This window comes from Onychomys torridus, chromosome 4 (assembly GCF_903995425.1).
Source record: "Onychomys torridus chromosome 4, mOncTor1.1, whole genome shotgun sequence".
NCBI lineage: Eukaryota > Metazoa > Chordata > Mammalia > Rodentia > Cricetidae > Onychomys > Onychomys torridus.
In genome coordinates, this window is record NC_050446.1 from 87,496,922 (window position 1) to 87,512,319 (window position 15,398).

Here is a 15,398-nt window from a genome sequence, read left to right on the forward strand (position 1 = left end):
CCAGTGTACAAAAGCATTATCCCACAGTATTTCCCCTTTTCTGTTTAATTAAAAAGGAAGGTTTTAATTTTAACATAGTAAAATTACATATAACAAACAGTTATTAAGCAAGAATTACAGTTACAATATCTAGTCTATTTGTATTTTGTAAAGAGAAAGAAAATATTTTATCTATCCTGTATTTGTGAATCTAAAGTTTCATATCTAATTTATCTTTTATCATAACAAGGAAAACCATAATTATAACTATCTAGTATTCAACTACATCCAAGACCTCAAAAGGATATAATATTACCTAAGTAAACAGGAAGAGCATTGTAAGCATCTTCCAAAAATTCTAGAATGACAGAGACAGCTGCCTGCCTAGACAGTCATTCAAAGTTCCTCTGTAACTTTGGGGCATCCATCTTCAGCCATATAGGCCTAGAGTCTCTCAGTTTCTTGAATGTCTGGCAGAGTTACTAAAGCTAATGACATGAAGAACTCTAAAACTCATAGGAGAAAAATCTTCAGGAGTAGGGGCTTGAAGAAGACTTTTAGGGATGATGCCAAAAGCATCATCCACAAACAAAAATTTCTATGAATTGAATATAAAATTATTAGAAATTTGCTTTGTGAGAACTCTATTTAGAGAATGAAAGGACAAAGATGAGAGGTGGCTCATTGGATAAATTGCTTACCACACAAACATAGAAATATGCCCCTGAAATCCCAGTGCTGGAGAGGTAGAGAAAGTTGGACCCCTGAAGCTTGCTGGCCAGTCAGTCTAGCCAAATCCATGAGTTCCACCTTAGCAAGAGTCCTTGTCTCAAAAGCCAAAGTGGAGAGTGAGTGACAAAGATACCAATGCCTACACCCCCAAACCCCCACATGAAAAGATATGCTGGCTCACACCCTCTCTCCCTCCCCTTCTTCCCCTCCTCACATACACACACCAAACAGACAAGGATGGAAGAACAAACTAAGCCACAGGATGGGAGAGAATACCTTCAAATCATGCTTGGCAATCAAGTTTGTGTGTAAACATAAGGGTAACATTGTTACCCCTAGGGAAATTCAAATTAAGATACTACTGTTCTGTAACAGTAAAACTGTCAGAGTAACTAAAGTCAATTAATAACAACACCAAATGCTAGTAATTATGTTGAAGAAATGGAGCTGTGATGCATTTAGTGATAGTTATATGAAATGGTGTAGCCATTTGAAAGTAGTTAGGTAGTTTCAAAAACCAATTATATATTTATCATACAGCCTAGCCGTTGTCCTCCTGGACATTTAATGTGTGTGTATGCAGAAACCAGAGTCAATTGTTATATGTCTTCCATTATTGCTGTACACCTTATGTTGTGAGACATGGTCTGTTACTGAGCATGGAGTTTACCAGTTCAGTGAGACCAGCTAGCAGCACGCTCTAGGCATGAATATTCCTGGCACTGGGATTACAGGTTCTTGCAGCCATGCCCTTCTTTTTATATGTGTGTGGGAGCTAGGGACATTGGTCCTCATGTTTGTATTGCAATCCCTTCACTAATAACTGATTTATCTCTCCAACCTGCAAATTCCTGTTTCTAGCAATGAAAGTCCCCATTTTTTCTGCCCAAATTAGCTACTGATTTGTCTTAGTTAGGGTTTTTATTGCTGTAATAAAACATCATAAGTAAAAGCATCTTAGAAAGGAAAATGTTCATCTGATAGTTGTAGTCCATCATGAAGGGAAATCGGGGAGGAAACTCAAGACAGGAACCTGGAGGCAGAAACTGAAGCAGAAACTGTGGAGGAATGCTGTGTACTGGCTTGTTCCTCATAGCTTGCTCTGTCTGCTTTTTTATACAACCCAGGGTCACCTGCCCAGGACCGACTTCATCCACAATAGGCTGAGCCTTCCCATATCAATCATTAATCAAGAAAATGCCCTACAGAATTGCGTATACGCAGTTTGTGACAGAAGCATTTTCTCAGTTAAGAGTCTTTCTTCCTAAGTATGTCTAAGTTTGTGTGCAGCTGACAAAATACAACTGATACATGAGGAAATGGGTCTACATCCCATCCTCTGGAATGTAATCAGTTTCACCTCATTATTAACTACTGTGCTGTCACACTTCTTAACTGTCACAAAAGACATGAAGCATCGTCTAGCCCTTGGACACTATATAAATAAATTGAGAGACCTTCAAGATGGCTCAACAGTTAAGGGCATTTGATATAAGCATGAGAACTTGAATTTGATGTCCAGGTCTCACATGAAAAGGAGAGAATAAAGTACAATAGTAAACATTTAGAGCTTCAGTTGTGCCTTTGAGCTTCTTGGTTTCAAAGGAAAATATGTTTTCACACAAAGTATATATTGTTTCTTTGAGGTGATGAGCTAAGAATAATTCATGGAAGGTTTCATATAAAGGGAGAATTTGTACAGTGTCCTTAAAAAAAAGAAGATGCAGTTTGGTTGGAAGAATATTTTCATCACAGTTTTTCAACCAGTGGAGCCTAGAGAATGTGGCTGTCCAGTGGGATTCTGCCATGGCACACTACCAATAATGATCATGTTCTGATCTGGCTGTACAGGGGAGTCTGTTTTAGGTGTGTTAGAAGGAGAAGGAGCCAAAGAATCCTGCTCTCCTGTTTTAGATAATAGGAATCATACAAATCATCTATTAATCCATTTATTCTTAAAATATTCCTGCCATATTGAATTTTGTCTGAACAGAACCCTGGAGCACACCTAGGCAGGGACAGAAAAATGAATGATTAAAATGCACTCAGGAGGCCATCCTATGGCTTAACTGTAGGATGAAAACCAGACTGAAAATAATACAAAATGCCAAAACAGGAGAACAGAGTCAAGGGCTTAATTCTGCTGGGACTGGTTGTTTGGTGTTTGGAAACATGGTCATGCAGCAGTGTGTGAGCTTAGTGGAGAAGGGGTGAGGAGGTTACAGAAGAGGTCTCTGCTTGAGAGGCACATTCCTGGACAAAATGGTTTCAAAGACCTTCCCAGGGACTGGAGGTTACTGCCATTTGTCTCTAATAGGTTTGATTCAGATTATGGAGTACAATCTAGGCGGGAGTTTGTTTACAGGGGCATGCCTAGCTTATGCTCTATTGATAGTTTTACAATTCTATATCCTGCCTTATCTTAGTAGAGAGAAGAATCCTAGGATGTTTGCCAAGATGACACTGATATGCTAAATGCCTTCTACTCCTGCAATAATTTAAGACCTCAAAAATAAAGGGGGGAATCTATAGGAGTAGGTAGTGGAGTTGTGTCTCTGGACATAACATTTCTTTTCCCACCTTCCACTTTTGCCTTCTCATCTTCTTGTATTCCTGTCACCATCAAAACATCTCACTCTTCTTTCCCAATGACCTAGAGGACCAGTGCAGGGCAGGAGGATAAATTTTTATAGCTCCAAAAGGCCCATGTGGTAAGAACAAAGGCTCAGATACCATTCAGATTCTTCTGGCCTTCTTTCTGACTTTCCTACCTCATACCCTTTGGATAACTCAATGGAGGTGCACATTTGAGTTTAACTGCAGTAACTTGTGAACGTGCCACACAGAGATCATGGAAGAGAAATGAGAGAGGTCAAAACAACTGCTAGGTCTAGAGATTTGGGAGGTGAGTGTGTTCCTCATAGAGCAGATTGTTGCTGCCTTGGAAGATGTTTTAGCTCTGCCCAAGTTTGTTCTATAGGACCTATTCCTGTTTCATAAGACACCTGAACTACCCTGAAGTTCTGGACTTTCCCACTTTGCTATTGGGATGACAAGACGATGTCACTATCCCACTATGACATGCTGCCCCACCCAGCCAGAGTAACCAGCCCAGTTATGTGTGGAGTCTCAGTCAGCAAGGCAACCCCTTGAGTGACAGTCCTAGCATCTAGCTGGAAAGGAAATCTGTTTGAAACAAAAGAAATCTCTGTTGAAAAAGGAAAGTTGTGTTTAAAAAGGTATTAGCACAGTTTGGTTTTTCTTGTGGGTAAACAGAATTCTGGAAAAAAAGAAAAATGAAGCAGAAATGATGGAAGGAAAAGAGGTGGGAGACGAACTTCAAAAGGTATTAAGATGTAAAGTTGTAAAGCAAAGGGCAGAATGGAAAAGATAATGGCATTCTGGTATTCTGCCTTCCTAGGATTGAATTTGGTTCTGAACTTCAGTGCTGCTGTGGTAGTTATAAAATACCAGCTTTGGGGTCTGTCTCAAAGCTTGATGCCTCTGTCTTGTTTCCAATAGTGGTATCGTGTTACTTAATCAACTCAGCCTTTACTGTCCAGAGCTTGTTGAAAAGCTAGAAAGTAATAGGCTAATAGAAATCAGGCAGCCAGCTTCTCCATTCTTTTTTTGTTTCGTTTTGTTTGGGGTTTTTGTTTTGTTTTGTTGTTTGCTGAGGGTTTGAGTGAGAAATAAATTATTTTTGTATATCAATAGACATACACGAGTCTATCACATGTCCCTTAAATTTTTACCTACCAGAGCAAGAGCAAGCAAGAAAGGGAAAGGATCAAAAGAGAAGAAATTGAAAAGATTTCTACACCCAATGTGATTGGTTCTGAGATCCCAAAATCAAGCTGTGATCTAGTTTGCTGAAATTTAGTTTGTATAGAATGTTGAAACTGAGTCTGGAAAAGTGAGAGCATACAGAAGGCTCCAACTTGACTCTGCCTTGCCCAAAGAGTGTCTGACTTTTGCCAGCTCCTTTCTGGCTGATGACATGATGGATTGTAGGACCTTCATTTTCATGACAGATGTCTGCACTCACATCTAGGAAGCCAACGATGGAAGACAATGGACAGAACCTATTGGATGATGGGTAAGTAATACCACAATAGGGAACTAGAAGGATGACTGCTCTACCAATTTCCAGCAATCCAGACCATGGTTGTGAAGGATGTATCTCCTTAAGCCTGAGAGGATCTTAGAAGAAATTTCAGTTCCATGTCCCTTTCATCATGCTGTAAAAGCCACCTAGCCACCCCACACACTGGCCTGATTTAGGGGAAAGATTCATTGCCTTCCTTTCTTCCTACCCAGCCTCAGCTTTTGACAAACCAAACAGAAAATATTCAAGTTTGTGACAAGAGACTTAAGAAATTTCTTTCATTTTCTATCTTTAAATGCCTTATAGGTATTGCTTAGATTCCATATTCTCCATGTAAAAATTTTGGAAGTGAGCAAATTAGAGTACAATAATTTATATAAAAAGTATGGTTTTTCTTTTGCTCACAAAAGATTTACAGTCTACTATAACTTACAGTATTTTGAATTAAAGTGTGATATGACAGACATTTACTTTATGAGAAACACTGTAGGGGTTGGTTTATCATGGGAAAAATAGTGAACCAATAAGGCACATAAACAACAGGAGACTGAGAATTCGGGGATGTTTTCTTGGAATTCTAATGTTCTGATCTGAGTTTAGTTACGAAGGCACTTTTCCTTTAGGCATGAGATAACAGAAATACCGACTTTAGAAGCCATAAAACAGAGTCTCAACTATCTGAACTTGGACCTTGAGAAGGATCTACAGAGGCTGGATGAGGCCAATCAGATTCTCCTCAGAAAAATTCAAAAGAAAGAGGAATCTATTCAAAGGTCAGGCTTTGTCATTTCTGAAGGAGAAGCCCCCCGAAGTGATGTCCGTAAATTAGAGGGAAGTGGAGCTCCTTGGGTGATGTCCATAGATTAGAGGGAAGTGGAGTTCTTCAGGTGATGTTTATAGATTAGAGGGAAGTGGAGTTCTTCAGGTGATGTCCATAGATTAGAGGGAAGTGGAGTTCTTCAGGTGATGTCCATAGATTAGAGGGAAGTGGAGTTCCTCAGGTGACGTCTATATATTAGAGAGAAGTGGAGGAAGGTGTATTTCCCTGGCGTAAATCTCAGTGTGTTCTTTAAATCCTGAAACACGAGCTGTGATGCCCTCAAAAGGCTTTGGTACAGATCTTTGCACTCAGTTTCTTCCTTTGGTCGACATTTTATTACAACCGTCAACCCAAGATGTTGGTGGTGTGATTTTGGTGGCAACTTCCTTAGGGCTGAGCCACATCTGAGTAACTTTGTTTTTCAGTCTTGAAAGAGATATTGCCCTGTCCATTGGGAAAGTCTCAGAGAAGGATGACCTCAGTGAGATCACCGTGCAGAGGGAGAATGCCCTGAAGGACCTGGAGCTGGAGACAGCAAAGCTGGTGAGGAGCCTTCTAAAAGAGACCCTCAGATGCTTTTTGCACTTACCATCCTGTTCTTCTCCCCAGAGGCTGGCCACATGCTCGGCCTCTGTGACTACAGAAATCACAGCTGCTTGGGAGAGCGCTGGGGCAATGAAGCATGGGGACAAGACCTTGGCTCTGTCCCAGAATCCCCATGTCAGACCAGGGTGCATTTTTTTTTTAACTTGACACACTCATCCTTACATATTACATAAGTGGCCTTGGTAAGAGAAAAGGCTGAGAGCAGAATCTGTTTGTCTCCTTAAATTCCTTTTTCCTATAGGAGAAAAAGAATAAGACCCTAAGCAGGAATGTCATGGAACTTCAGAAAAAGGTAAGGAGACACCTCACGTCATAAGGTACCCCATTTCCTATACCATTGTCATTTCAAAAGAAAGCCTGGTGGAATGGGCAGGAGACATAAAAGGTGAGTTCTGGAGATGTTCAGAATAATATGTATATGTGTGTGTGTGTTTGTGTGTACATATATATACATATGTACCCTCATCAATTATATGTAACCACATAAAATATATAGACTACAAACAAATGAAGGGATTTTTCCAGACACTGAGTCTATCCTTAAAATATGACTAATTTCTAAAGAATTCTAATAGAGTTGTTAACGTCCTGAACTCTCTAGTCAGAAAAACAAGGAGAAGACAGTGAAGTGTCTGTGCTCCTGTCACCTTCAGAGTCTTCAGACACAAAGCCAGTATTTGCCCTCTGTCCCAATAGGTCAGGGGAGAGGAAGGAACTGCAAACTGAGCAATGATTTACCTCTCCTTCCCTGCTCCTACTGCTATGCCCAGTCTCTCCTCATTATGGAGCAGTGATGGTCTTAGACACAGAAAATGGTGTCCCCTTAGGGCTTAGTGATCAAAAGCACATACTCTTACAAAGAGCCTGAGCTCTGTTCCCAGTACAGGTCAGGTGATTCACAACCACCTCTGTTTCAAGCTCCAAGAGATTTCACACCCTCTTCTGGATGTCAAAGGCAGCTGCACTCACATGTACATACCTACACACACAGACACACACAGACACACACAGACACACACACACACACACACACACACACACACACACACACACAGAAAGACACAGACACACACAGACATAGACACACACACACAGAGACACACACAAACTACAAGTAAATATGGATTTTAAAAAGTAAAAGGCTGTACACTAAGTGTGGAGTCAGGCAACTTCCACAGGATCAAGAAGACATGTTTCTATCCAAGATGTTTCAGTACCCGAATTAGTAACCACAGTTGTTCTGCTGGCTAGGTCTAACCTTCATAGCTTATCCATTTGCCTTGATGAGTTCAGTTTTTGGAATGATATTTCAGATTTCAAGAGGACTTAAAAATGCTGGCCCTGATTCAGAAACTGTGAAAAAGAAAATAGCAGAATTGAAGGTGAGTAGAACAGCAAACTGGGATTTATTTTTTTTTGTGTGTGTGACACATGTATAGGTCCTAGGTTCTGGGAGACTTTTTTCATAGATCCTCCTATGTGTGACACCAAGTGTGTCTATTTGTGCATTAGTGAAGAGCCAGCATCCTTTTTTCCCATGGGGTATCCTAACATTACTGTCACACTTGGAGCAGAGGTGCCTACATTGCCTTCAGGTAGTGAAAGTCTCACTAGTTAATGAAACACATTCCAAAAATGTACTGGTGTCTTCCCCAGAGCAGTATGTATCTAATTAAGGACAATGCAAATACAGACATTCAAGTAGAAAGTAAATGCTAATTCTCACAGTTACATAAGGATGTATCAATGGTCTTATATGCTTTGCTAAGCTGTGGCTCATAGAGTAAATTTTATTTTCAAATTGTATTTTGTCTTTTTCCTTTAATGGAAAGTAAAGCAACTGAGAGTATTAATTTGTAAAACTATATTGTTTGCACCCCAGTGCTAGAACATTCTAACACATAGCAGATGTCCAATAGATACTTGTTAAATGAACAAATGAAATGGACTCAAGTTGGTGGTAAAACCTATTAGGAAGCTCTCTGCAGTTTTAGGGGGCAAGCATTCCATTTGGCTGAGCCCACCATCAAGAGCTCCGTTGTCTGCTTTTCTCTGACAAAGTGGGAGGTCTCCTATGACTCTCGTGTGATTTAGAGAGCATGTGTGCACCATCCTCAATAAGTGGGAGAAAAAGGCCGATGGGCTTTGCTCAGTAGGAAGAAGGAGAACGGCAAGATTCACTGGAGAGTCTGCCTACTAAGGTTCAAATGTCAACTCTGCCATTCTGAGACTTGGTTTAGCTGTATATAGAATGTCTCTGTGCCTTTGATTCCTCATTTGAAAAATGGGCAATGACTATATCCTTCCTTAATTATTTGTCCTCAATACATGACAGCCACCCTGAGTTTGCTTTCTGCTAGCCTGGGTTTTCCTTGCACAAAGGAATGCTGTTCACTTTCTGCTGTTACTGTCTTCCCTAGGTGAAACTACAAAAGTCGACCGAGTCCTGTGCACAACAAGAGAAGGAAATGGCTAAGGTTAGATTAGACCAGTGCCTTTGTCACTAAGTGTCTACCTCGGACCTAAATAGGAGGGAAAGCCTCAGGGGCTTTAGAAAGGTTTTCAGGCATGGGAGGGGTGGAGCAGGAAAAGCTGGCAAGTAAGTTTCTGATTCACAGACAGGTGGAAAAATGCATTCATTAAATACTGGCCTTAACATTTTTTAAACACTCACCTGCCTCATAGAACCCCAAATCTAATACTCCCTCCTGTTTTCCAGAGAGGCACAGGACAACATGGATGACGTTTTCCCCCTCCCCCACTCAAAATTAGACCCTGTGCCTGAATGATGAGGACACCTTTTGAGAGGTGGTTGTTTCCCTTCAAGTCAGGAGTTGCTAAGTAACCGGCCACATGTCTAATGTACCAGGCAGGTTCCAAGGGAAGCAGCCAAAACTTGGTACCGATTGGATTCATGAGGTTCCTTTGCTTTCTTCTTTTTCTAGATGGAAAGTGACTACCAATCTGTATACCAGCTCTGTGAAGACCAGGCCCACTACATAAAGGTACAACATTACTGGGGAAGTCAGAGTGAAGGCAGATCTCCCCAAGTCAAGAAAGAGCTCTTTTCTCATAACAGAATAACCATCAAATATGAGGGCCCTAGACAATGTGTTGAACCCTGTCATACAGGGTTCCTCAACCCACTTGTCTGGTAAGTCTGAGGAGTTCTGAGGAGGACACCAAGGCTTCAGGGAGCTAGGGTTACATGCTCTGGGAATTCTGTTAGTCCCAGTCAGATCTGCATTTTGAGTACTGTCAAGGTCTAGAAGAGGAACTTTTGTTCTTATAGGCCCATTCTGTCACTAGGACTCTGACTTTTTCATTAGAATAATGCCCCCTACTTTGTGCACCCCCTCTTGTGTGAGTATTTGGCAACTTAGGAGTTCGTTTTAGTGGAATATTCCTAACAGTGACTTTGAAATAAAGACAACATTTCTTGTTTGTTATGCTCTCCCCCGTGGGAAGAAATACCAAGACATTCTGAGGGAGATGGAGAAGGAACAAGAAATGACACTGCTTGAAAAAGAAATGTGAGTTTGGGTAATGACCGCCCCCTGGTGGATCGCAGTGCCTGTCCCAAGGCAGTTCCCTGAAGAGCAGAACATTTGACAAATTGGTAAAGGACATACACCCATCAGGCCATCCCTGGCAAGCTCTACTCGTGCTTCAGACTGAATAGTCATCAGCATTCAGACTAGTGTCCTACCCAGTAACTGGGACCTGAAATGTTTTTATGATGCTCTTTTCATATATCCTTAGTGGAACACAGTGTCCCCAACACGACTCAAGCTATGTTCAGAGATGAAAAAACATAGCAAAGAGATAGTACATGCAAGGTACAGAAATTACTGGCATCTGTGTGTTTCACAACATTTCCCAGGACTTTGACACAATGAATGACCAGAGATTTGTAGGTTTATTTCACAGAACTTGACACATATTCTTTTTGTTTATACTTCTTAATTGTATCACATATTATACAATATACATTAGTACCACTCAGAGCTACATAGAATATAAGCCACAGAACTTCCTTGGACTCTCTACCCTGTCAATACCCATGGCAAAAGTAACCACTAGTCTGATCATTTTAAAACTCTATCCTCATTTTTTCTATACATTCAGTATATATCCTTATGTCTGGCTTTCTCAGAGGCTTATCTCTATTGCATCAGTTGACTTACTCTTTATAATATTCCACTGTATGAATATGACACAACTAATCTGTCACTGATGAACACTTTGACTATTTCAAGTTTGGGGATATTTAAATGTATCCTTCCATTTTTGAAGGGTCATTGGGTATACATATCTTGGTTGTACTAGATGAAACAATCTGTATCAATATCCTCACTCACAAGAACTTTACAAGAATTCTGGGCTGGAAGATTGCTCAGTGGGTAAAAGTGCCATTCCTATTTGCTTATTGTTTTCCTCAGGTCTTGAGTTCAATTCTCAGTAGAATGACACTATGATTTCCCCCAGATGTTTATTGTTTATGCTTGTACTCATCTGAAATCTATCTTTCCTGTGTCCAACTAGCCCTGTACATTCTTTAAACTTTTAAGTATTTAAAACTTGAACGTTTAGAGAGATGATTTATTTCCATGGGTGCCTTGGTAGACCTTGGTGAGCCTATTTTTTATGTGCTTTATTCTTCACAATTAATCTGTATCTCTGTCCTTTTACCTCTACTGAATTGTCTTAATTATTATAGCTTCATAGTTAGCCTTGATATATGGTAGATATAATCTGCAAGTCTTTCTTGTTTAAGATTATTTTGGCTACTTTTGGAACCATAAATTTCAATACAAATTTTTTTAAACAGTTTCAATTTCTACCAAAAAAAAAAAAACTTACTGAGATTTTGATGGCAATTATTGGGATCTGTAAATAAAATTGGAAGTTAATTAATGTCTAGCTAACAGGTGTTCCAACTTTATCCATCCATTTATTTAGATCTTTAACTTTCCTATAGTGTATTGTCATTCTATGTAGTATTCTTACACATCTTTAGTCATACTGATAGCTTTTGATATTGTAAATGTTGTGTTCATTTGATTTTATGAGTGGTAACTGCTAAAATATAGAAATACGTAGGCTTCTATATACTGAATTGTATATTAACATTGCTTTCTGATTTTTTTTTTCTTTTCTTGAGCCTTGAATGACACACAGGTAACTAGAAGCCAGCCCCATTGCCAGGGAAGCCCATTTAGATATTTGCTTTGACAGTCTTAAACACTGAACTCTGCCTCCTCAGCCTGTTGACATCACTATTTTCTGCTAGGACTTTATTTCCCTACAATGCAGGTTGCCATATGTTCTTGAGAAAAACCCTTGTTTCCCTTTAACTCCTGACTACCATCTCCAATACATTCCCTGGTGCATTTTGCCCAGTTTTATAGTTACTTTTGGAAGTAGGATGATCTGACACAAACTGCTTACATCATCATGGAAGAGCCAAGAGCCTGTGCCAATTCTCCCTTTACACTTTTATTGATTACTATAAAAAACAAAACAAAACAAAACAAACCATGAAAATGCTGGATAAGCTCACTGGATTAATTCTCTAACAGAAAACAATTCTAAATAAGATAAGTAACCTATAGTGCCCAGAAGGCTTTGGAGAGAGAGGACAAGCAGGCAGGTGTTAGAGAAGAGTGGGCAGTTGAAGAGGAGAATGGCAGGAAGTTATTTCCCCCAATGTCATTCCTTGTGGCCTGACATCAAGCCAAACACATTGTGTGAATTGTATGTATGGAGCAGTTCAAACATGGAGGAAAAATAGAAAGAAAGAGAGCCAGACTTGTGGAGTTTCTGGATATCATTCTGATGTTAGGTTAGAGCCATACAGTCTGTCTCTGGTGATAGCTCACATTCCAGTCCAGTCTTCTAACCTCAGCAGGGATGCTCAGACTGCCCTGAGAAGTTCAGTTTGAAAGTCAGCCAGAGATTTAGGCAGAGCTAAGGTACAGATTATCTTTCTCTTAAGAATGGAATGTGTGCTGGCTAGTTTTATGTCAACTTGACACAAGCTAGAATGATTGCAGAGGAGGGAACCTCAATTGAGAAGATGCCTCCATAAGACTGGGCTGTAGGCAAACCTTTAGGACATTTTATTAATGAGTGATTGATGGGGAAGGGCTCAGCCCATTTTAGGTGGTGCTATCCTTAGGCTGGTGATCCTGGGTTCTATTAGAAAACAGACTGAGCAAGCCAAGAAGAGCAAGCCAGTAAGCAGCACTCTTCCATGGCCTCTGCATCAGTTCTTGCCTCCAGGTTCCTGCCCTGTTTGAGTTCCTGTCCTAACTTCCTTCAGTGACGAACAGTGATGTGAAGTATAAGCCAAATAAACCTTTTATTCCTCAAGTTGCTTTGGGTCATGGTGTTTCATTGCAGCAATAAAAACCCTCCCAAGACAGAATGGGGATAGGATGTAGCTCAGTGGTAGAGTATTTGCCTAGAACATGTAAAGTCCTCAGTTCATTTCTCAATGCCCCCCTAAAAAAAAAGGAATACATGTGACATGGAGGCAGAAGTTGAGGACTCTTGTGGGGAGAAAGTGAATCAATCAAAGAGGAAATAGGAGGTCACAAGAAGGTAATTACAAAGGAATAAATTAGGAGAAAGTATAATAAATCATATGTATGAAAAGGCCATAATGATACCCATTGTATGCTAAATTTGAAAATAATTTCAAAAGAATCAATCATGTTTCCCAATGTCTTTGTATGCTGTTTCAACCATGCCGCAGGTGTTTCATGAAAATTCTTGCAGCAGTTCCTGGGGTCACATCACAACTGGCTCTGATCTTTTGTTACTGTTGTTGTTTTTAAATCCAGATCCAAAGCCCAAAATGACTCTTCCCAAACAGTGGAACCTGGGGCAATCCTGGTAGAGACCATTCAAAGCAACATGGTGAGTCTTGCCTGTCCCCACTTTGGCTTTTCTCTAGCCCTTCTTCTTCCTCTTTCTAAAAATCCTGGAGAAAGCAAGTGAGGTTCTGTTGCCTAGCACCACACCATGGCATTTGGCAAAAGGCAGATAGCTAGCCTAACTGCAAGACTCTCCTTGTAGTTCCCTAATCACTGCACTGCTTCTCTTTGAGATTCCAGTTACGCGTAGTTTTTGTGTTCATTACTTTCCACAGGAGAAGAAAATCGTCAAGAACCAGAAGAGAAAGTTTTTGGTTAGGTAAGTGGCAGAATCATGCCTCTGACCTAGTTGGTCCAGGCCACGTTTACTGTGCAGTTGACTTAATACAGGCCAACAGAATGAGTATTAGCATCAAATAGATAGCCATGCACGTTGAGTTCTCTAAACTCTTCCTTTCTTTCTATATACAGAATTAGGACAGCAGACAAACATGGTTCTAAATAGCTGGAGGAATTAGTGTCTACTTTTGAGAAGGATGGAAGCTGTAGGTCACATTTCATTTCAATTCCTCTCTGTTCCCCAGCGTGATCCCTTTTGGTTTTTCAGGTCCTGGCATCCCAAACCTTTGCTACATTCTTGGAAAAAGATGATGGGGCACATTAACATTCATTATTGTTCTACTGTGGGCTGAGAAATTTAGGGGGAAATCACTTGAATGATGAATAATGTCTTTTCTTCCTTCCTTCCTTCCTTCCTTCCTTCCTTCCTTCCTTCCCTGTCTCTGTCTTTCTTTCTTTCTGTCTTTCTGTCTCTGTCTTTCTTTCTTTCTTTCTTTCTTTTTTTCAAGACAGGGTTTCTCTGTGTAGTTTTGGTGCCTGTCCTGGATGTTGCTCTGTAGACCAGGCTGGCCTCAAACTCACAGAGATCTGCCTGATTCTGCCTCCCGAGTGCTGGGATTCAAGGTGTGTGCCTCTGCCGCCCAGCAGATTCTATCTTTTCTTTTTCAAATTTTTGAAATAAGGAGACTTACCTTTAGTTTTCTAGAATTGCTTGTTATAGGAGACATGAAGAGCACCCCTGGCCATGAGGCTCACAATGTGACCATCATAAACATTTGCTGTTAACCTCCAAAAGCCCTGCCCCATGTATACTACCAGAAGGTCATCTATTCCAACTTAAAGGTCATGAAGGAAATGTTCAATTCTTGACCACTAAATCACAGGTTTTCTGTGTTCTGTTATCTGCATTCACCATCTCTACCCCCTGTTCCCTACGTACCCCCAGACAGTTTTGCCAAAAGAAAGCAATTTGCTGGCATCCATTTACAAGTTCATTTCCCACTGCTTGATGTTAAAGCATTCTGTTCCCGCATGCTAATGGCTTCCTCTTTGCAGGCACTTCCGGTACCTTTTCTTCATGATCATGGTCTTCGTTCGGTTATTGGGTTATCTGTTGTTCCACCTACAGTACATAAACCCGGACTTTCTCGTGGACACTCTGCCCGTGCTGATGAGCAGAAGCACACTGAAGTGGCTGAGGGACATATTGTTTCCCTTCCTTACTCTAGAGGTGGAAGATGTGCTACCACACTAGTGTCAGGTGACCTGCCAGGCCTCACATTGCACCCCTAATGGAGGGGCCATGGCTGTGGCCCTGGGTTGGTGATGTGGGCCAGGGAGAAACTGGAAGCCTATGACTCAGAGCCTCTATGTGACAGCTGAGCTTTATATTTAATTCTCTTCTGGAGTGTCTCTCTGTCAAATACAGAATGCATTTGACCACAATTCACTGTGTTGGTCTGTGCATCCTGGGGCCTTTCTATGTATTCACAGGTTCCCTGTTCTCTTCAGACAAAATGAAAATAAAAAAATCCCCTGGGAGTTCCATTTTCTGCTTCATTTTATTAAAGAAAAAAATAAAACCACATGTTCGTTTGTTAGATTCTGAGTTATTTAGGGATTCATGCATGAGGGCATTCATGGAACTAGATTTCCAGTCTCATATTAATGGCATATTCTCTCCCTATAACTTTTTGTGCTTTATATTATCTTAAAATAGTGGGGTTCTAAAAAAATGACCCTTTTCCCTATACATAGGTAATTACTCATTCATAAATGAGAAGAAAATAAATTCAAGTGTTAATAAAAATAAAATTCATAAAATACTTCAAGATACAACCAAATAAAAAATGTGTGCTTTTAGATACAGCTAAGCAAATATTTTTGATTTTCATCAAATCCTACCCTCTAATTCCTCCCAACTGGAGACAGC

At 40.4% G+C, this 15,398-nt stretch overlaps 1 protein-coding gene across 1 annotated transcript; it reads left to right on the forward strand.

Annotated features, from left to right (window-relative positions):
* The first annotated feature begins 4,565 nt into the window (after positions 1 to 4,565).
* On the forward strand, positions 4,566 to 14,908 carry LOC118582815 (transmembrane and coiled-coil domain-containing protein 5B-like). The gene is made up of 11 exons (XM_036185924.1): positions 4,566 to 4,810; positions 5,443 to 5,592; positions 6,065 to 6,182; positions 6,487 to 6,537; positions 7,559 to 7,627; positions 8,666 to 8,722; positions 9,191 to 9,250; positions 9,714 to 9,778; positions 13,094 to 13,169; positions 13,402 to 13,445; positions 14,522 to 14,908. Exons 1-11 carry the CDS (start codon positions 4,746 to 4,748, stop codon positions 14,718 to 14,720), a joined length of 954 nt encoding a protein of 317 aa, XP_036041817.1. The 5' UTR covers positions 4,566 to 4,745; the 3' UTR covers positions 14,721 to 14,908.
* The last annotated feature ends 490 nt before the right edge of the window (positions 14,909 to 15,398 follow it).